The sequence below is a fragment of the Trichechus manatus genome, unplaced genomic scaffold (genome assembly GCF_000243295.1).
Source record: "Trichechus manatus latirostris isolate Lorelei unplaced genomic scaffold, TriManLat1.0 scaffold00041, whole genome shotgun sequence".
Taxonomy (NCBI): domain Eukaryota; kingdom Metazoa; phylum Chordata; class Mammalia; order Sirenia; family Trichechidae; genus Trichechus; species Trichechus manatus.
This window is the reverse complement of record NW_004443977.1, coordinates 10,382,853-10,402,922: the sequence shown is the minus strand read 5'-3', so window position 1 is coordinate 10,402,922 and position 20,070 is coordinate 10,382,853. Positions and strand designations below refer to the sequence as shown.

General features: G+C 52.9%; 1 protein-coding gene across 3 annotated transcripts; it reads left to right on the top strand.

Annotated features, from left to right (window-relative positions):
- The first annotated feature begins 1,506 nt into the window (after window positions 1-1,506).
- On the top strand, window positions 1,507-18,469 carry PTPRN (protein tyrosine phosphatase receptor type N). 3 transcript variants are annotated; one of them, XM_004376341.1, is made up of 23 exons: window positions 1,507-1,859; window positions 3,318-3,368; window positions 3,617-3,730; window positions 5,055-5,151; window positions 6,036-6,297; window positions 6,382-6,739; window positions 7,171-7,302; window positions 7,901-7,935; window positions 8,630-8,898; window positions 9,096-9,182; window positions 9,473-9,552; window positions 9,745-9,809; window positions 10,425-10,643; window positions 11,095-11,295; window positions 11,390-11,537; window positions 11,684-11,757; window positions 11,993-12,070; window positions 12,183-12,302; window positions 13,815-13,981; window positions 17,144-17,197; window positions 17,756-17,820; window positions 17,944-18,017; window positions 18,239-18,469. In XM_004376341.1, exons 1-23 carry the CDS (start codon window positions 1,745-1,747, stop codon window positions 18,308-18,310), a joined length of 2,937 nt encoding a protein of 978 aa, XP_004376398.1. In that variant the 5' UTR covers window positions 1,507-1,744; the 3' UTR covers window positions 18,311-18,469. The 3 variants fall into 3 exon arrangements, with proteins under 3 accessions (XP_004376398.1, XP_004376399.1, XP_004376400.1); XM_004376343.1 differs by lacking the exon at window positions 1,507-1,859 and adding an exon at window positions 2,073-2,196; XM_004376342.1 differs by lacking the exon at window positions 9,096-9,182.
- Window positions 18,470-20,070: the final 1,601 nt, after the last annotated feature.

The following is a 20,070-nucleotide window of genomic DNA, read 5'->3' as shown; positions in this document are numbered from 1 at the left end:
ACCTTAAACCAGTTAGCAATTTTAGCATCACTAATAGTGGGACAGCCAGACGTTTTGCACCTTCTGAAACTATGCAAATGAAGGCATACAGCATCACCTATAAAGCATTTTGATTAAAAAAAAAAAAACTTTAACCAGATATAATCAAGATATTAGATCTAATTTTTGATTTACAGGAAATACAGGGGATATAAAGGATACATACAGGGGAAATACACCACAAGGAAACACTGAGACAGATCCAGAAGGTGGGAATGCTACAGAAAAAGTAACCTCGTCTCTTCAACAAGACGTCAAAAATGGGTGAAAGTGGAGGGTGGAAGTCTATACTAATTTAAAAGAAAATTAAGAAACATGAACACGTGCAATCATAGTCCTTGACTGACTTCTGTTTTTGAACAAAACAGCTGAAGAAAGACACTTTCGGAAACATTTGAGAAATTTGAATATGCTCTGAGCATTACATTATATTAGGGAATTATCGTAAATTTTGCACAGTGTCATGATGGTATTTTGGTTATATGGGAAAGTCCTTATTTCTTGGATACACATATTGTAATATTTATAAGTGAAATATAATTTTCTTTTAAATACTAGAAAGCAAATATGACTGTTAAGCTGTTAAGTCAAGGTGATGAGTATAAGAGTATTCACTATGTTCTCACATCCTTATTTTTGTATGTTGGAAAATTTTGTATAAACTTATAAAGAGGCTTAATGGGAAACTACTGAAACATGAGAGCAAAGTGATCAGATTTGAGCTTTAGAAATCTCACTCCCTAGCTCATAGAGTGACAAGAGTGGAAGCAAACAACCATTAGGAAATTACTGCAATAGTCATGATGAAAAAGTACAGTGGTTTCCACAGGGCTCCGGTAGTGAGTATGGAGAGAGGTAGACTTATGTGAGATACATTTCGCAGACAGAAACCACGAGATTGTTGATGGGCTGGTGGTGGGAGGGATCCGGAGAAAGAGAGAGTAAAGACTAATAACAAAAACTACTACGTATGCAGTGTTTACTATCTGTTAGTCTAGTCATTGTTCTAAGTGACTCACAACAGTTGGACTCATTTAATCTTCACGACCACCATTTGAGGTAGGTACTATTAGCATCCTCATTATACAGATCAGGAAATTTGGGCTCAGAGAGGTTAAGCAACTTGCCCAAGGTTATACACCTAGCAGATGGCATTGCTAGAACTGGAATCCAGGCACATACTTCTAACCATCCCTGCTCTTAAGGATGACGCTGGCACCGTTGATTAAGATGCCTAAGAGTACCTATTCTATTCACTTTTCTTCTCCTTACCTTAAGGTTTATACTCCTCTATCATGTATCTTTCCCAGCTCCCAGCTCCCAGCCAACTATAACCTTTTTCGCCAACCCTAAGACTAGGGAATAGTAGTGGTGGTCCTTGGGGAGGAACATATGTCCAAAATGGGTTGGCCAAGTGGGAATTCTACTGAGGTGCCTACTATTTGGTGGGGGAAGAAAGGGTTGAGCAGGTACCCCGCTAAGACAGGGCTCTTACGCCATGTGTGACGCAAATAAACGTAAGAGCCGGGGGTGGGAATGTCGTCACTACCTACCTGCGATTGGCTGAGTAGCCCTGGGCGGGACGTGTAGATCCCTCCGTTGTAGGTGGGTGGGGAGTGGCAGGCCCCGCCTCTGTCCCTCTGACTAACTCCAGCCGGCGTCGCTGCTGCTTGGCCGGCGGAGGGAGAGCGCGGAGCCGGGAAGGATGCGGCGCCCGCGGCGGCCTGGGGGTCCCGGGGGATGTGGGGGTCTCCGGCTGCTCCTCTGTCTCCTGCTGCTAAGCAGCCACCCGGGAGGCTGCAGCGCCATTAGTGCCCACGGTCAGGAGAAAACCTGGGGGGATGGGAGAGGGAGCTGGGAGCAAAACCGGGGGGGGGGGGAGGGGGAGTGTCATGAAGGTAGGAAGCTCGGATAGAATACGTGTGTAGGGTGGAGGAGGAGGGAGGCACTATTGTGAAAAAGGCGGGAGGACATCTGGCAGGAAAGGGGCGTAAGCCTGGAGGTAGGGCTCGGAATACGGGGGCGGGACCTAGGAGAAGCGGGCTCAGGGGAAGACTACGGGTTCGAGAGGAAGACTGGGGGTGTATATGGGCAGAGGGACCTAGAGCCGGGATACAAGACCTCAGGAGAAGCAAATCGCGCCAAAGGGCCAGGGAGGTAGTGTCCGGCGCCGCGAGTTGGGGAGTGAGGGGTTGCGAAGGGAACCAGGAACTCGGTGTCCAGGGCCGCGGGCATCGGAGTCCCGGTTCCGGTAGAGGATTGGGCAGAGGGAGGGGCCAGAGTTTCTCTTTAAGCCTAGAAAGAGGCCGATTGCTGTGATCCGATCTCCGATAAGAGGGGGGCTGCTGAGGAAGGGGGCAGGAGAGGATGAGGAGGGAAGGGTCCCTCCCGTCCCCCTCCCCACAGCCAGGCCGGGTGCTGACTCACATCTGAGCGGACTGATACAGTCAGCGCTGACTCATGGGCAGGGGGCAGGCGGGGGGGCGCGTGGTGGAGGGGCTCAGCCTCGCCGTCTGGCGCCCCGTTTCCCCACTTGGGCTTGGAGACCAATTCAGGGTGCTTCCCGTGGCGCTGTGTGGGCAGGGTGGTGGATGGGGGTAGAACGGAGAAGTCAGGTCTTGTGGAGACTCCTCGCCCTGTCACTCCTCCCTCTCCCGGTAACTGCCTCCAGACGAGCCCTCGGCCACACCGGCTCAGAGATTCAGCACCGCGGACAGCGCTGGCCGCAAGGGGGCCGGACGACCGTAGGGGCAATGCCCAGGGTCACTCCTTTTTCTTTTCAGTGTGGGGAGCGCTGCATTAGAGACGCCCTCTTACCCTATTCCCCTACGGGGTGTGTGGGGGGAAGTGGGGGGGGGATTTCTACCTCTTCTGACCTCTAGCCCATCATAGGATGCTTTTAGAGATTTTGGAAGGAGAGTTGCCCTTTCCCCAGAATTTGACCAAAAACTCCCATAGTAATTCTATGAGAGCAGAAGTATATGATTCTCCAGCACCACTTCCCCCCATGCACCTGGAAGATATTCTCCTCATTACTCAGTTAAGCAAACTGAGGCTTTTAGGGAAAGGATCCAGACTCGTAAATCCTAAAAATCCAAAGCCAGGTCCCATACTGCCTTCTCTTAAGAATTCTAGACCTCTTCCTTACTCTCCTCCTAGCTTAAGGCCTCCCTTTGAATGAAAGAGTTGGCCCCACCTGCTTCCCCCTTTCGCAGCCTGTCTGTCTCTCTGGCCATGTGATGTATGGGGTGTCTGAGTCTCTGTCTGTCCCTCTACAGGTTGTCTGTTTGACCGCAGGCTCTGCTCTCACCTTGAAGTCTGTATTCAGGGTGAGTGAGGCCTAGGCATAAGAGTCACAAGACTGGGAGTAGGGGGCAGGGGAACACAACAAGAAAGAAAAGGGATGAGGAGGTCTGGGAGGGATGAGGGGGTCCTGGGCTTGGGGGAGGGGCTGGCATAGAGGAGCAGGCTCTCTGAAGCCAGGAGAGTAGGTGGAAAGAGTTCTGTTCATTTTCAGCCTGGACTTTGGAAGGCCTCTTTTGCAAGCCCCCTGCTAATACCACTTTTGTGCTCTTAGATGGCTTGTTTGGACAGTGCCAGGTGGGAGTGGGGCAGGTCCGGCCCATTTTGCAAGTTACCTCCCCAGTTCTCCAACGCTTACAAGGTGTGCTCCGACAGCTCATGTCCCAAGGTGAGGTCTGGGTGCACTGGAGAAGAGACTAGAATTTGGTTAGATATGTGTGCTGAAGTGAGGGTTGCCTAACCTGAGGACAGGCTTTCTTCTACCCCAAACTCTCTTCATGAAATATTCCTATCACAATCACTTCTGGAACCTCACCTTCCCAGACCTTGATGGAGAAGGGGACAAGAAGAGTGGGAGTGGAGCCCTAAAGATGAGCTGTTCATACTTGGACTCTGGAGGGACCCGGCAGAGGCTTCTAGAAGAAGCTACTGGAAGAGGCCAGCATCCATCTCCTTGTGACTAGTTCCACTCCCTGGAACTGTCTGAGTGCTCTAGAGCCAGAAATACTGGAGTCCTCAGCTAGGAGAACATCCCACCCATCCAATTAGTAAGAAATAGGGGAGAATTGCTGGGAGGATGTTCTTGAGTAGGTAAGAGGGGATAGAATCTATTGCTCAAGAGGAAGAATAGGCTTTAAATTGGAGCACAGATAGTCCATCTAATGTTAATAGGCAAGAAGTCAGAGTATGAAGGTATGGATGCTGGTAGATTCTAGAATGTGAGTTAAGAGCAGCATAGATTATATGTCCAGAAACAGGGAAGAAGGAATGCAGGTGGAGAGTGGGAGATGATTCCTTTGGAATATGCGACTGATTTTTCCTGAGAACAGGGTTTCATGAGGAAAAGGCCAAACAGGAGACCTGCTTCAGGATAATGGTGATGATAATGGTGATGATAATATTAAGTGTTTAAAACAAATGTATAGTGCTTTAGGGTTTTCTGAGTATTTTCACTTGCCTGAACTTACTTCATCTTCACAATAGCCCCATAAAGCAAGTATTATTCCCACATTAAAGATCAATAAAGTGAGGTTCAGGATCAGCCGAGGGAATAATAGTAATAGCAATAATAATTATATAATGGTAATAATAATAGTATTTATTGAAATTTCATTATGCGACAGGCACTGTTTTAAGCATTTCATCTGTGTTTAGTTATCACAAAAATCTTAGAAGGTATGAATCCCCATTTTACAGATGAGAGAACTGAGGTTTAGAGAGATTGGGCTATTTGCCCAAGGTCAAACAATTTGTAGGTGGCATAGGCAGGATTCAAACATAGGCAGTCTGACTCTAAAATCTGTACCTGAGGGCAGGAAGAGGACAGCTCAAGTCACCCACCAGGTCTCCAAACCCCCTCCACTACCCCTCTACTCTGCCAAACCCAATGCACTGCAGGGTAGGGGGCACAGTTCGTATCTTCCACTGGTCCCTGTTACTTGGCCCTCAAGATGTCCCAGGAACCCACCTCACCCCACCCTATCCTCTGGCAGGATTGTCCTGGCACGATGACCTCACCCAGTATGTGATCTCCCAGGAGATGGAGCGCATCCCCCGGCTTCGCCCCCCAGAACCCCATCCGAGGGACAGGTAGGCAACTTTTCTCAACAACTCCAGCATGGCAAGGCTGGTGAGTTGTGGTCATCCTGACGGACAGAGGGAAGGAGCATCAGTGTTAGCAGACCAGGGCTGGAGTGTGGGTAAAAGAAGCTCAGGAATTGTCAGTCACTCTCTGACTCCCACACACCCAATAGGAGCTGAGCTTATCCTTGGGGATCCAGCAAAACAGGGGCATTAAAAAACTGTCTTGAAGAACTTTGACATTTGATATTTCAAAAGAAGCACCAAAGTAGTCAGCATTGGGGAAAATAAGAATTCTGTTGAACTTAAGCTGTTTAATGCTTCAGTTTTGTTACTAGGTGGAATTACCTATGGCAGAGCATCATCATCTTCAGTGGTTAGGGCCTCTCAAGGCCTTGTTCAGACCCTGCAAAGCAGCGGGTAGTCAGTGAGGCCCACTGGGCACAGATGATGATTCCAGGGTGAAGAAGACATGGGAGGGGGCAGTCCTGAATGTTTGAACATACACCTGGAGGGTCAGGTGTAGGGACAAGACACACAGAAGCAACTGAGCAAGCACAGCCACAGCTCATCTAGAGAGGTTTCCGCTGTCCTCACCTGCACCTCTTCTCCACTTCTCCATCGCGAGCCTCATGCTGCTCTAGCCTCTGCAGCTGTCTGAAGGACCTGGGCATGCTTACCAGGGAGACATACGACCTCTGCCGAAGCTCTCTGGCCCTTCCGCAATGCTACTCTCTCCTCCCCTGAAGCTACCGCATTTATCATGACGTCAAGCCCACTCTCAACTACTGAGATTGTCTGGCCCCCACCATTTTTGCCTTGTAAGCTCCCTACGCCCTTGCCCCACACAACCAACACACACACACACACACAAACTTTGCTTTCCTCCTCAGATCTGGCTTGGTGCCCAGGAGACCTGGCCCCACTGGGGAGCGGCTTTCACAGGGCATCCCCACTGGCTCTGCCCCTGCTGCCCAGCACCTGCTTCCTCGACCTCCAGCAGGCGGGGGTGGAGCTGGGGAAGGCTCCTCCCTGTCCCCTCTGCAGGCTGAGCTACTGCCCCCTCTCCTGGAGCATCTGCTGTTGCCCCCGCAGTCCCCCCACCCTGCCTTGAGTTATGAACCCACCCTGCTGCAGCCCTACCTATTCCACCAGGTGAGCCCTAGACTCTGGCCCTGCCCCAACCCCAATCTCTTAGCCCTGACTTCTGCTCTTACTGGGATCTCTGGTTTCCCACAGTTTGGCTCCCGTGATGGCTCTCGGGGCTCAGAGAACCCCCCAGGGATGGTCAGCATTGGCCCCCTCCCCAAGGTGAAAACCCCTGCCCTCTTCAGCAGAGCTGCTTCCAAGGGCACGTTTGGGGTTCACCCTGGCCACTCCTATGGGGACCCTCCAGGGCCTTCACCTGCTCAGCTTTTCCAAGACTCAGGGCTGCTCTACCTGGCCCAGGAGGCTCCAGTGCCCAGCAGAGCCAGGGCGCCAAGGCTTCCAGAGCAAGGGGCCAGCAGCCAGGCAGAGGACTATGCCTCAGAGGCCTATGAAGAGGAAGGACCAGGGGGTCGCAGGGAGAAGCCTCCTTTCCCAGCAGTGCAGCCAGGTAACAGAGTCCTCAACATCCACCTGCCTGCCTGTGGGGGCCACTTGGGGAACCATGGGATCTCTTTCCTGGCTATCCATGCGTTCATTAATGTGTCCTTAAAGTCATTGATACACTTAACTAATGCTTGCTGACAACTTAATCTGTGCCAGGCACTAGCACTGGGGATACAGTGGTGAGTGAAGCTGACATGACTCTTCTCTAGATGGAGAGTCAAGATGTCCATGGTAGGCCTGAAGTTTGGTCTTGGCCTCTGGAAGGTCTTTTCCTGAAACTGTGGACAAGGGCTGGGAAGGGGAGGGCTTCAGTGTCCAGGGGTTTGAAGAGATGCTCTTAAATGGGTTAGTTCCTTCCCACCTCCCACTCACCCATCTGCATCCCACAAGTTCATCCCACCATAAGCCCTAAGCTCTGTGTCTGGCTCCCAGCAGATGTGACTCTGCAAAGACTGGCGGCTGTGCTGGCGGGCTATGGGGTGGAACTGCATCAGCTGACCCCCGAGCAGCTCTCCACCCTTTCGACCCTGCTACAGCTGCTGCCCAAAGGCATAGGAAGAAATCTGGGTGAGTGTCCAGGCAGAGACCAGCCACTCCCAGCACCACGGAGGCTTCTTCACCCCCCCTTCTCATGACCACAAGAAGCAGCCTGGAGGGGAAGAGTCAGGGTCACGGGAAAGGAGTTCTGAAACATAGGGTCATTGCCATTCAAGGCCAGGGAGCAAGGGGTGGGGTGGAGAGTTGAGGGGCCAGATCAGGGGAGGACTGGAGGGTGGAAGTAATGGAAAAAGAATCCAATGGAGGGTGTGAGCAGCAATAAGGACATGCCCAGAAGGGTGTGGTCAATGATAATGAGGACCTAAGGAGGGGCATGGCCAGTGTTAAGGAGACACCAATAATAAATGCATAGGACAGAACAAAAAAGAGCTTTGAGAAATGTGGACAACGGCAGAGGGAGGAGTTAGAAAAACAATGAATTATAAGGAGGAACCAAAGGGGAGTGAGACCACTCTTAGAGTGAGACCAATGATAGGGGCTTCGCCAGTGACCGAGGGGAAAGAAGCCACAGCAGATGTAATAGGGTCTCTGGCCATTTCTCCTACCTGGGTTGTGTGGGCCTTGGCCTTGGCCCTTTGCCCATGGTCTTGTTTTCCTATTCCTACAGGTGGGGTTGTAAATGTTGGAGCTGACATCAAGAAAGTAAGTTCCCAGCACCTCCCTGATCCATAAGTGACCCATAGCAGTGCTCCCCGTTGCTGACATCTAAACCTCAGGCTCAGGACCCATAATCCATATCCTTCAACCCTCATCTTGCAAATGAGACAGCCAAGGCCCAGAGATTGCAAGTCGTTGCCTAAGGTCTCACATCAAGTGAGACAGATGGATGCGGAAGCTGAGTACAAGCCAACATTCTTAATTTGCTGCTCTTTTCACTGTAGTCATTTCAGACCTTGCTCTGAGGAGCCCTAGCAGAAGAGGGGCGTTGTAAGCAGGCAAGTTCCTGGCCCCTGTAACTTGAGGAGCTCTGCTTCTATCTGTTGCACATGTTGGATGTCTAAGATTTTGTGGCTAAACAAAAGTCTAAAAATCATCTTCTACCCTTACCCTAGCTTCCCCTGCTCTGGAGATTTTCCCTGATTCCAGTCCTATCCTTTGCATTATTACTGACCCTGCGCCATTCATTCACTCCTTTATTCATTCATTCACCCACTTGGCTCACATTTGCTGGGTGCCCTCCTTGTGCCCACTGCTTCCCTGAGCCCTAGGGGTAGAAACAGAAACAACTCCTAAGCTCCACTGTGGGAGCTAATAGTCCAGGGTGTGGACCTCCTTGGCCCCAGCCCTGCAATTCTAGCACCAGCTGGGCCGTACCCCTCTGCTCTCTTCTAAATAGACAATAGAAGAGCAAATACAGGGTGGAGACACAGCAGAGCCTCTGCCCCCCACGCCCTCCCTGCCTGGACATCCTACTGCCAGCCCCACCTCCAGTAAAGGCCAACAAGTTCTGAGTTCCCCAGAGCCCCCCAAAGCTGCTAGCCCCCCTGTCACACCTGTCCTGCTGGAGAAGAAAAGTCCACTGGGCCAGAGCCAGCCCACAGTGGTGAGACAGCCCTCGGCTCCACCGTCCGTGGAGGAGTATGGCTACATCGTCACTGACCAAAAGTAAGGGTCCTGCTGGGAGAGCAAGGCCTCTAGGGGATGGACTGGCCTGCCTGGCAGGAAGCAGAGGGCAGAAATCCAGATCTAAAGGAGACAGGGAGGTGATGGGTTGCTCTGCATATCCCAGGGGTGGCCTGTTTCAAGAAAAAGTGATTGAGTGGATTCTCCAATTTCCTTCCTCTGCCTGCTCCCACCTCCAGGCCCCTGAGCCTGGCTGCAGGCGTGAAGCTACTGGAGCTCCTGGCTGAGCATGTGCACATGTCTTCAGGCAGCTTCATCAACATCAGGTAGGGCTGGCACCTTGCTGAGGGTGGCAGGAATCTAGAAGGCAGCTGGAAGGAGAGGGGGCTGGAGGGGCCCAGAAGAGGAAGAGAAAATAAGCTCTGGGTAAAGGGTCAAGATGTGTCAGAAAGATGCTCCCAGCTATATTGAAAGAACAGCCACATCTATCCCCATCCGGTATCTTCTACCCCTGATCCAGCCTCATCCTCTAGTGGGGAGAAGGCCAGAGCTGGCCTCTCTTGTAGAGTCTCGGGTCTAGGGTCAGTGAGGCAGTAACGTAGCTCCAATTTGGCAGTGTGGTGGGACCAGCCCTGACCTTCCGCATCCGGCACAATGAGCAGAACCTGTCTTTGGCTGATGTGACCCAGCAAGCCGGTAAATACTGCCCTGACCTCAACCTCAGGCTTGGTTGGCCCCAACCCCAGCCCTAGTGGGATACACCCAGGCCTGTGGATGATGCTCCCGCTGAAATATTCCAAACCTACATGAGCCCTCCCTGCCACTTGGCATGATGTGACATGGGATGGACTGCGTGGAGCTGGAGTCTGACCTACCTCCTCTCTGCAGGGCTGGTGAAGTCGGAACTGGAAGCCCAGACAGGGCTCCGGATCTTGCAGACGGGAGTGGGACAGGTATGAGCTACCTGGAGATTCAGTCAAAGCCCCAGAGGGCTGACGTTCCCTACAAAAGATGGAGGCAAACCCAGCCGGAGAACTGGAGCAGAAGCCTCATTTACCTGGCTGGCCTGTGGGCTTCGCCAAGGCAGCCCCTCCCTAAGCAGTTTTCCTTCTGACCAGCAGATGGCGCCGGTGGCTCCTCCTCCCTGCAGTGAGCGCGCCAGCGTTCTCTAGGAGGGCAGTATGTTTGGCAATAACTATCTGAGATGCCCATAGCCTTATGGAGCAAGTCTCTAAATTCCAAGGGAAATCCTTGCACAGAAAGGACATTGTACTCAAAATATATTTCCATTTTTCATCCAACACTGCTGTCTCACATTCTACTGTTCAATTCCTTGGGCAGAACATTGTTCCCTCTCCACTTTTAAAACTAAGTCTCTGGCACTGAAGTGTGGTTGAGTTGGTCTGGTGGGGATTGAGAAGGAGGATCTTAGGCCCATCTGAGCTCTTCTGCCTGTACCACCATGCTCCTACCTTCCAGGCTCTGCCCCAGGGCATGTTCTAGCAGGGAGTGGTGGCACAGGATGGGGGCAAGAAGCAGACCCCTTGATTCCAGCCTTGTTTCCACAGAGGGAAGAGGCTGCCGCAGTCCTTCCCCGACCAGCCCGAAGCACCTCTCCCATGCGTTCGGTGCTGCTTCCTCTGGTGGCCCTGGCAGGTGTGGCTGGGCTGCTGGTGGCTCTGGTGGTGGCTCTGTGTATGCGGCAGCATGCGCGGCAGTGGGACAAGGAGCGCCTGGCAGCCCTGGGGCCTGAGGGGGCCCATGGTGACACCACCTTTGAATACCAGGTGTGTGGCCCCAGAAGTTTGCTGAGGAGAAGAAATGGAGGGGGCTTGGGAATCTAGGTCTTGCATGAGATGGAGGTGGGAAGTTGGAAGGGAAGTGAGCCCCTATCCCTAGGAATGTTCTGGCAGAGGCTGGCGAAGCCCCAGTAGGGGGGTTATGGGAGCATTTTGAATGGGGTAGGAATTGGGAGCAGAGGATTCCTAAGGTTCTTCTCAATGCTAAGATTCTGGAGCTCTGGGATTCTACTTTGTAATACCTGAGGTTGTGATGAGCACCACCCAAGCAGAACTGCTCTGCAAAGGATGAAGGCCAGTGCAGAAGGCCTTACACCAGGGGATATGGGTTCCATTTAAAACCAGTCAAGGACCAGCCTAGGGGCGCAGAATTCAACCCAGGACCCTGTTGGAAAGGCTTCAGGGCACCCCTGAGCCCCATCTGATCATTCTTCTGCAGGACCTCTGCCGCCAGCACATGGCCACGAAGTCCCTGTTTAACCGGGCAGAGGGTCCGCCAGAGCCCTCGAGAGTGAGCAGCGTGTCCTCCCAGTTCAGCGATGCGGCCCAGGCCAGCCCCAGCTCCCACAGCAGCACACCGTCCTGGTGCGAGGAGCCCGCCCAGGCCAACATGGACATCTCCACGGGGCACATGATTCTGGTCAGGACTGGGCCTGAGCCCGGGGAGAGGGGCAGGATGGTGGGAAAGGCAGGGATGTCGGTGTGGGCCCGAGCTGGCTGTGGTGCCCCCGCAGGCATACATGGAGGACCACCTGCGGAACCGGGACCGCCTGGCCAAGGAGTGGCAGGCCCTGTGTGCATACCAGGCAGAGCCTAACACCTGTGCCACTGCCCAGGGGGAGGGCAACATCAAAAAGAACCGCCACCCTGACTTCTTGCCCTGTGAGTGAGCCCTGCTGGCCCTCTCTGCTGGGAGTGCTGGAGGGCTTAGGGGAAGGGGCTGGGATCCTGGCTCAGGCTGAGTGGCGGGGTGCCAGGACCCCAGTGACCAGAGGGGGCATCTGGGGTGGGCTGTGGGGTGTGTACAGATGACCATGCCCGCATCAAGCTGAAGGTGGAGAGCAGCCCTTCTCGGAGCGATTACATCAACGCCAGCCCCATTGTGAGTGGTCCTGGCCTCAGCCCCCACCTCTGCCCCATCCTTATCCTGTCCCCAGCCCTGCCATAACCTCCATTCCCCTGTGGCCACAACCCACCCCACCCAAGGGCCTGATATCTTAGCATGGAAATGAGGGGGAGACCAGGTTCCCCTAGACCCCGACCCATTTCCATTGACCAATGCCTCTCCAAAGTGGAATGTCCCCTTCTGATTCATGATGCATCTTCCCTGCCCTCAGATTGAGCATGACCCTCGGATGCCAGCCTACATAGCCACACAGGGCCCGCTGTCCCACACCATTGCCGACTTCTGGCAGGTGGGCTCTTGGAGGGAGGGCATCTGTAGGGACTAGAGGCTCTCATGGCCAACCAAGGCCAGCCAGGTCCCAGGTAGGTTAGGGTGGTGCTTACCTGGGCCTCTGTCCCTAGATGGTGTGGGAGAGTGGCTGCACCGTCATTGTCATGCTGACCCCACTGGTGGAGGATGGCGTCAAGCAGTGTGACCGCTACTGGCCAGATGAGGGCTCTTCCCTGTATCACGTATATGAGGTCAGTAGGGCCTTATAACCGTGGGACAATGGGAGGGGGGAAGGTGATGGTGGTGTATTCACATATATATTCACATACATATCTCCATATGCATATGTGTATGTCTTACTTATGCCAAGAAAGAATTTTAGGAGCTTATGAGAAAATGAAGGAGCCCCGGTGGCACAATGGTTAGGTGCTTGGCTGCTAACTGAAAGGTCGGTGGTTTGAACCCACCAGTGGCTCCGTGGGAGAAAGATGTGGCAGTCTGCTTCCATAAGGATTACAGCTTTGGAAACCCTATAGGGTGGTTCTATTCTGTTCTATAGGGTCACTATGAGTCAGAATCCATTCTATGACAATGAGTTTGGTTTTTGGTTTATGAGAAAATTTGCAGAAATAAAGCTATAAAACCACCAAAGCAGAAGTAAGAAGCTAAGAGCCAAGAATAAATGAGACAGGGAAGATAATACCCAAAGACCAAGAGTGAAACGTACTTCAATTGAGCCTAACTTAGCTCAGAGTTTCCCGGAGACCAAAGCAAACAAAGAAATACCACCAGTCACACATGTTGCTTATGGAAAATAGAAACAAACTTTCTCATTAGGAGAGAGGATGGGTGGGGGAACTGGGCAGAAGCAAAGCAGTGGAAGGAGGAATAGATTCTGGACAGACAGGGGACGGTAACCCTCCTTTAAGATAGGAGATGTTAGGAGAAACTTCTCATCACTAGATGAGCCTTGGACAGTAGTTTTCCCAGGTGGTGCAGTGGTTAAGCAATTGGCTGCTAACTGAAAGGTTGGCAGTTCAAGCCCAGCAGATTAAAACCCATCAGCCACTCCACAGGAGAAAGATGTGGCAATCTGCTTCTGTAAAGATTGTGTTGTTTGGTGCTGTCAAGTTGGTTCCGACTCATAGAGATCCTATGTATAACAGAATGAAATGTTGCCCAGTCCTGAACCATCCTGACAATAGTTGCTGCCTTGGAAACCCTATGGAGCAGTTCTATTCTGGCCTATAAGGTCACTGTGAGTCAGAATCCATTTGATGGCAACGGGGTGTAGATGAGCACTCAACAGTCGTTTTTTGTTTGTTTTGGTTTTTATTGGACCTGATCATAGTTAAAGAAAAAAAAATCTAATAAAAACATTACAGAATTTCATCAAAGTTTATGGTGCATGTAGCATGGACACTGTGCTAGACCCTGTGAGGAGACCAACGAAGGAGAAACTGGCCCCAAGAAGCTCACAATAATAGTTGTCTAGTTGGAAAAGCCACCAGTTGTCCTGAGCAGTAGATAAGTTATACAGACAGCCAGGGTTCTAGAGACAGCTAGCACAGTTGGGTGGATGGGTGCGGAAGCTTTCTGGAGAATTTAGAATCTGAACTGGCCTGGGAGGGGGGAGGATTTGGAGAGATGGAGAAGGTGCGGTCTAGACGTGGAGGCTGGAGAGCCCACAGGCGCCTGGCAGGCCAAGAGAGACCGGGTCGGTGGCCGCTGCCCGGCTCAGGCCTGGGCCCACTCCTCCGCAGGTGAACTTGGTGTCGGAACACATCTGGTGTGAGGACTTTTTGGTGCGGAGCTTTTACCTGAAGAACGTGCAGACCCAGGAGACACGCACGCTCACGCAGTTCCACTTCCTCAGCTGGCCGGCAGAGGGCACTCCGGCCTCCACTCGGCCCCTGCTGGACTTCCGCAGGTGAGCGCCCCGCCCATCGCGAGGAGCTGGACCCGGCCTACCGAGCCGCCGGGGCGGGCAACCACGCCGTCCCCGAGAAGTCTGGGGACGGAGCGGCATAGGGGAGAGGCCTGGGAGCGGGGCGCCCCAGTACATGTCACTGAAGCCCCGGCCTAGCAGCTCCTCGCGGGGTCCTAGGTCAAGTAGGCAGGCCCTCAGCCGGGTCATGCCCTGACCTGGAGTCTCGGCCTCTGCCCTCTGGCTGCTCCCTCCAGACCCCCCCACCAGGACTGATGCTCTGTCTTGCTGTGCCCGTCACCTCTCTCTTCCTCGCCTCCCCATCACCAGTTTCTGGGAGGTCTCTGTAGTCTCCTTCGCACGCTGCCTTTTCTGGCCCCTTCCACTGCCCTTCCTTCTCTCCCCTCCTTGGCCCTCCACCCGCCCCGCCCCCAAGAACGGCTCCCCTTATTTCTACCTCCCCTCCTTCTCTGTCTACCCCTCTGCGTATTGGCCCCTGCTTCCTGTCTCTCCTTTCATTTTCTTCGTGCTGTTTCCTCTCAAGATCTATTTCCTTACTTCCTCCGCCCTATCTTCCCTTTTTTATCCTTCTCCCTGTCTCTTTGCTTCTATTTCTATTTCTTTCTGTCTTCCATTCTCTCTCCCCCTTCCCTTTCTCTATCTCTCTCTGCCTCCCTCCCTATCAACTCTTTCTCTACCTCTGTCCACTCTTTCCCTCTATTTCCATTTCTCCTTCTCTGCACCTCTCCCCTTTTCTGTCTCTTCTCTCTCTCCCCTCTTTTCCCCCTCCTTCCCACCTCTGCCTCTCTCTCTCTGCCTCTTTGTCTCTCTCTTCCTCTGTCCCTTTACATGCCTCTGTCCTAGTTTGTCCCTCTGTCTCTCCCTGTCTCCATCCTTCCCCCTCCCCTCCTCCTTCTGTCTGTCTGTCCCTCTCTCTGGCCTCTCTCCCCTCCTCCCTCTGTCTGTCCCTCTCTCTGGCCTCTCTCCCCTCCTCCCTCCGTCTGTCTCCCTCTCCCCCTCACAGCTGCCAGTGTCATTTTTGTGATCTGCAGCTAGTATTCTCACTCCAGTTGCATAGTCACAAAAGTGATCATTGGCAGGTGTGGCTGCTGCATGGACAGAACAGACGGGACACGTGGGATCAGGACCACCCTGCAGCCTGCGGGGAGAGTTGGGGGTGGGGGTGGGGGCAGAGGGAAGAGACAAAGACTGCCAGAGGGAGTGTGGGAGGATCTCTGGGTTCTTGGGGACACAGTGAAAATGGTGGGGGCTGGGACAGGAAGCTTACTGAGGGACTTGCCCTGTTCTGACACCAAAACCTGCCCAGGCCAGCCCTCCAGCATCTCCTGCCTGTCCCCTCCTCAGATGGGCAGCTGAGAAGCCTGCCAACATGGTCAGGGGCCCCACCAGCACCACAGCCTTCCCCTGCTTCGTTGCTCCTTGCCAGGCTGGCCAGAGGTCTCTGGTGCTGGGCAAAAAGCAGAAGAGCAGTGCTGGTGGTGGGGACCTGGGTGTAGTTTCTGAACGTCAGGACAGTGGTTTCTATTTGGGGTCCCTGGGGCCTGAGACACAGCCATCTTGAAAACAATGCCAGGAGTATTGGAGCTATTTTCCACATTTTAAAAATCTGGATAGAACTAGTACCTGGACCTGCTTTAAGCCTGCACAACTAAGCTAAGAGGTTATGTTTCTTTGCTTTAGGCTGGAATTATGTAAACCCAATGTATTTGACATTAGGCACAAGAACAAATTAATTGCTGCTTAATAAATGCAGTTTGGTGAAGGTCCACCAGAGGAAAGGTGAAATAATAAAGGAGGTCTTAGAAAGTGACCCCAAGCAATTTCCTTGATCTCCTGGTTTCCTTACCTGTGAAATAAGGATGAAGACACATGCTTTAGGGAGTTGTTGGAAGATTTAATAAAGTTTATAAAATCTGGTTTAAGTACCTGGCGCACAGTAAGGGTTCAACTGATTAATTCTAGCTTCTGTCTATCATCATTATTATGAAATGATTGGGAGCCATTCTTATGACTACTGTTCAATCCCATCCCGGTGACATACTAACCAGTGTGTCAGAAGATCATTGTGTATCCTGTAAGACCATCCAAAGTCACCTGGCCTTGCAAGTCTGGGGGAGCCAGAGTAGAGGATCTCTAAGTTCCAAGCTTCCCCTAAAACAATCTGATGGCCCCTAAGAAGCTCCTCCCTAGTCCTGGCCCAAAGAGGGTATTCAGAGGTCTCCTCCAGACTCTCAAAGCAGGAAGGTCATAAGACAAGGGCAGGTTAGACTGGGCCACTGAAGGAGGGAGAAACCCTCTGCTCCTTGCTGAACTGTGGTTACGGGCAGCAAAGAAGGATGTGAGGTCCAAGTGGACCCCAAGTCTGAATACAACCTGGCCACAGAGCACCTGGGCTGAGGTAAAGCTGACACAGGGATATAAGCAGCAGCATTATGTTCAGAGCTGTCCTCCCCTCCCCAGGGCTACCTGACATCATTAGCTCTTTACATGGGTTATCTCATGTAATCATTGTAAGAACCCTAAGGAGAAGGTTGGAAGGTTATAATTATTATCATCCCCATTTTACAGATAAGGAAACTGAGGCTCAAAGAGGTTGAGTTAGTTATTCCAGGTGCATAGCTTGGATACATGGTTCATAAGTGACAAGGCAAGCCCAGTGCCACTGATGCCAGCTCTGGCTCTTTGCCTTCGGCCCTGACTCCATCCACCAGTCACACATGCTTATGGAAAATAGAAACAAACCTTTTCATTAGGAGAGGGGATGGTTAAGGAGGGAACTGGGCAGAGGCAGAACAGGGGAAGGAGGAATAGATTCTGGACAAATGGAAGAAGGTAACCCTCCTTTAAGACAGGAGATGTTAGGAGACATTTCTTATCACTAGATGAGCCCTGGACAGTAGTTTTCCCTGGCTGAGTTAGTTGTTCAGATGCATAGCTTGGGTACGTGGCTCGAAAGTAACGAGGCGAGCCCAGTGCCACCGATGCCCGCTCTGGCTCTTTTCTCCAGCCCGGACTCTGCTTTCTCCAGCCCCCTGCGCTGGGCATGGCGGGAGAAAAGGCAGAAAGAGAGGCCACAGGTGTGGGTTTCGCTTCCCCCACCCGACTCTGCTCACAGCTGGTCCTCCTACCCACTTCTTGTTGCAGGAAGGTGAACAAGTGTTACCGGGGCCGCTCCTGCCCCATCATCGTGCACTGCAGGTGCGTGGAGAGGGGCTGGGGGACAGGGTGGGGGCAGAGCGAACAGGACGGCCCAGGCATTCCTGGTTTTGCCCCCTCGCCAGGCCGGTCTCCCATGCACACTGCCTGCCTTTCCCCTTGATGCCAACAAACCACACAGCCCACGGGCCAAATCCAGCACACCACCTGTTTTCTTAACAGCCCATGAAATAAGAATGGTTTGCACATTTTTAAATGATTGAAGAAGGGGGGAAAAAAGACTATGACAGACTATGTGACCCTCAAAGCCAAAAATATTTACTGCCTGCCCCATTACACAAAATTTTGCTGAACAGAAGTCTGGCCAGAGGCTGGAGCCGGCCAGACCCCTTCCCTACTGCTGCCTTGACCTCAGGGCCACCAGAGCTCTTCTTGTTGGTTGCCGTGTTGCCCAAGTGACACTTCAGGGGTCACAAGTTCCCCCCTCGAGGCCCAATTCCTTCATCTCAGCTCACTCTCGTCCCCCCAAGCTAGCCTCATCATCTCCTCATCCCTCCCCCTTTCTGCTGGGTCCTGAGCCTGTCATATCTCCTGTTTCAGTGATGGTGCAGGGAGAACTGGCACCTACATCCTGGTCGACATGGTTCTGAACCGCATGGCAAAAGGTAAGCACATTCCCTCAAGGACCCGCAGGCCCCAGCCCCGAGAGCTGTGAGAGCTCTTGGAAGGGCAGGTTGTCACACCTCCTCTGGGTCCCCCCTGAGCAGCTCTCTGCCCCCCACTTCCAGGAGTGAAGGAGATCGACATCGCTGCCACCCTGGAGCACATCCGTGACCAGCGGCCCGGCCTTGTCCGATCCAAGGTGACCATGCCTCTCTGCTCCAACCCTGACTGCCCCCCTTGCCCAGCACCCACTTCTCAGCCACCCCAGGGAAACCAGCAGCAGCCTGCCTCCTTCTGTCTGCTGGTGCAATACCCCCCCAGGAGACTCCCCATCTTCCCAGGGAATCTTCTCAGTCCCCCTCTCCTAGGCCCTGCTGGGGTGCACCTTCCCCTGACCCTCCTCCTCCTGTCCTTCCCCAGGACCAGTTTGAATTTGCCCTGACTGCTGTGGCAGAGGAGGTGAATGCCATCCTCAAGGCCCTGCCCCAGTGAGCCCCCTCGGCCCTCCGTGGACAGCCCAGCCTCCACCCTCTGTGTCCTGTGAGCATCTATCTGTGTACCCACTCTGATGCCCCCGCCTGCTACCTTGGCCCTCCTGGGCATGTCTGGCCCTTCCATGATGTGTGTATAAGGAAGGGGAGGCAGGAAGGGCTGGAGTGCAGGGCACCCCGCTGGGGCGCTAGCAGCCTGCTGGGAGGAGACCAAGGACATGGGCAGCAATTCTACGCAGAGCCTTTTCCCGCCTAAGTTCCCTGGCCACCATCTCCCTCCCCTGCTCCTGGAGGTGTATTCCCTCCCCCAAGTGTGGGCAAGACAGGGTGGAGGGGGCTCCAGACCCCCACTGTACTCTTTCCTGCCTCCTTGACCTTCACTTGGGCTCCCTACCCTTCCCACTTCCACCCTCAGGCCTCCTCTTACCACCCTCCTGCCATGTGCCACTCAACCTCTCTCCCTCTGGCACTAGAGAACATTTCTAGAAAAGTCTACTTTTGTATCAGTGTGAATAAAGTTAGTGTGTTGTCTGTGCAGCTGCAACCCAGACTCCTACGCATTTCTGCTTTGCTTCCAGACTCCAGCCCCAGCTTCTGTCTGGAGCCAGACTGTGGAGTTAGGCTCTGCAAGGGTTGAAGAGCATAATCACAGCCAGACAGTGGTATTTTTATATGGTGCTTCCTATGTAGCAGACAGTCTCCAAAGGGCTTTACGTTTATTAACTTGTTTAATCTTCGCAACGCTACCATGTGGGTACTATTATTAGCCCCATTTTACAGATGAATAAACTGTGGCACAGAAATGATAAGCAACTTGCCCAAGGTAGCCTGACTTGTAAGTGGTGGAAATAGGATTCAAACCCGGGTGTGCTTAACTTCTTCACTTGACTGCCGCTCCTCCCAGTTCCTGGGCAGCTGCTGCGTGCCCTTTGGGCCTCAAGAATACTGTGTGTCATGCATGACTGAGGTTAGTACTGAAGGAGGTGATACAGGCAAAGGCGCTCAGTGAGGCTGTAGTGATCGGGCTTGAGGCCAGTAGACCATGCCCCTCCCGTTCAGCTTCAGCTGTGGCCTCGCTGTCTCCCCATCAGCCCCAGCTGCCCTGTTATTGGAAGCCTCTCTGTAGCAAAACTCTGTAGGCCCAGCCTGTGAGATGTCTGAACAGGTGTGTACCTGGGGGCAAGGGGCGCTTTCTCCCCTTCTCTCCCACCCTCGGCTTCCACAACTCTCCACCCTGTAGGATCTCAGGAACAGCCCTCACCTTGGACAAAGTTGGTAGATGTAGAAATGGAGCACAAAGAGCCTTGGGCCTGGGGCCATGTGGGAGTTAGGGTTACCTGACCTTGCTGAGGCTCAGTCTCCTCAAATGAAAAATAAGGGCAATACCATCTACCCTGAGCAGGGGGTGAAGGGACCAGCTCTGACGCCACAGGCTCCTCCTATTGTCTCACCTGGGCTCTGCTGAGACTCAGCTCCAACTGTCTGTTTTCAAGGCTAGAAGTGGGGAAAAGAGCCATTTTATAAACTAGCAGATTGTCTCTCTCTAAAGATGGAGGTGTGACTTCCTCTTTTAGAGCAGTCTGTTTCTTTGCTTTGAAAAAAATATATTACAGGCCCTTTGTCTATGCACAGGTAAAGCAAAGCACCTATCCTGGAAGGGAGGCAGAGCCAGTGAGGAGCTACACTACCCTACTTGGCAACTTAAAGGCGCTTCTCCTGTGGGGTGAAGGGCATCTCCGCAGGTGTCTGCAGATGCGAGGG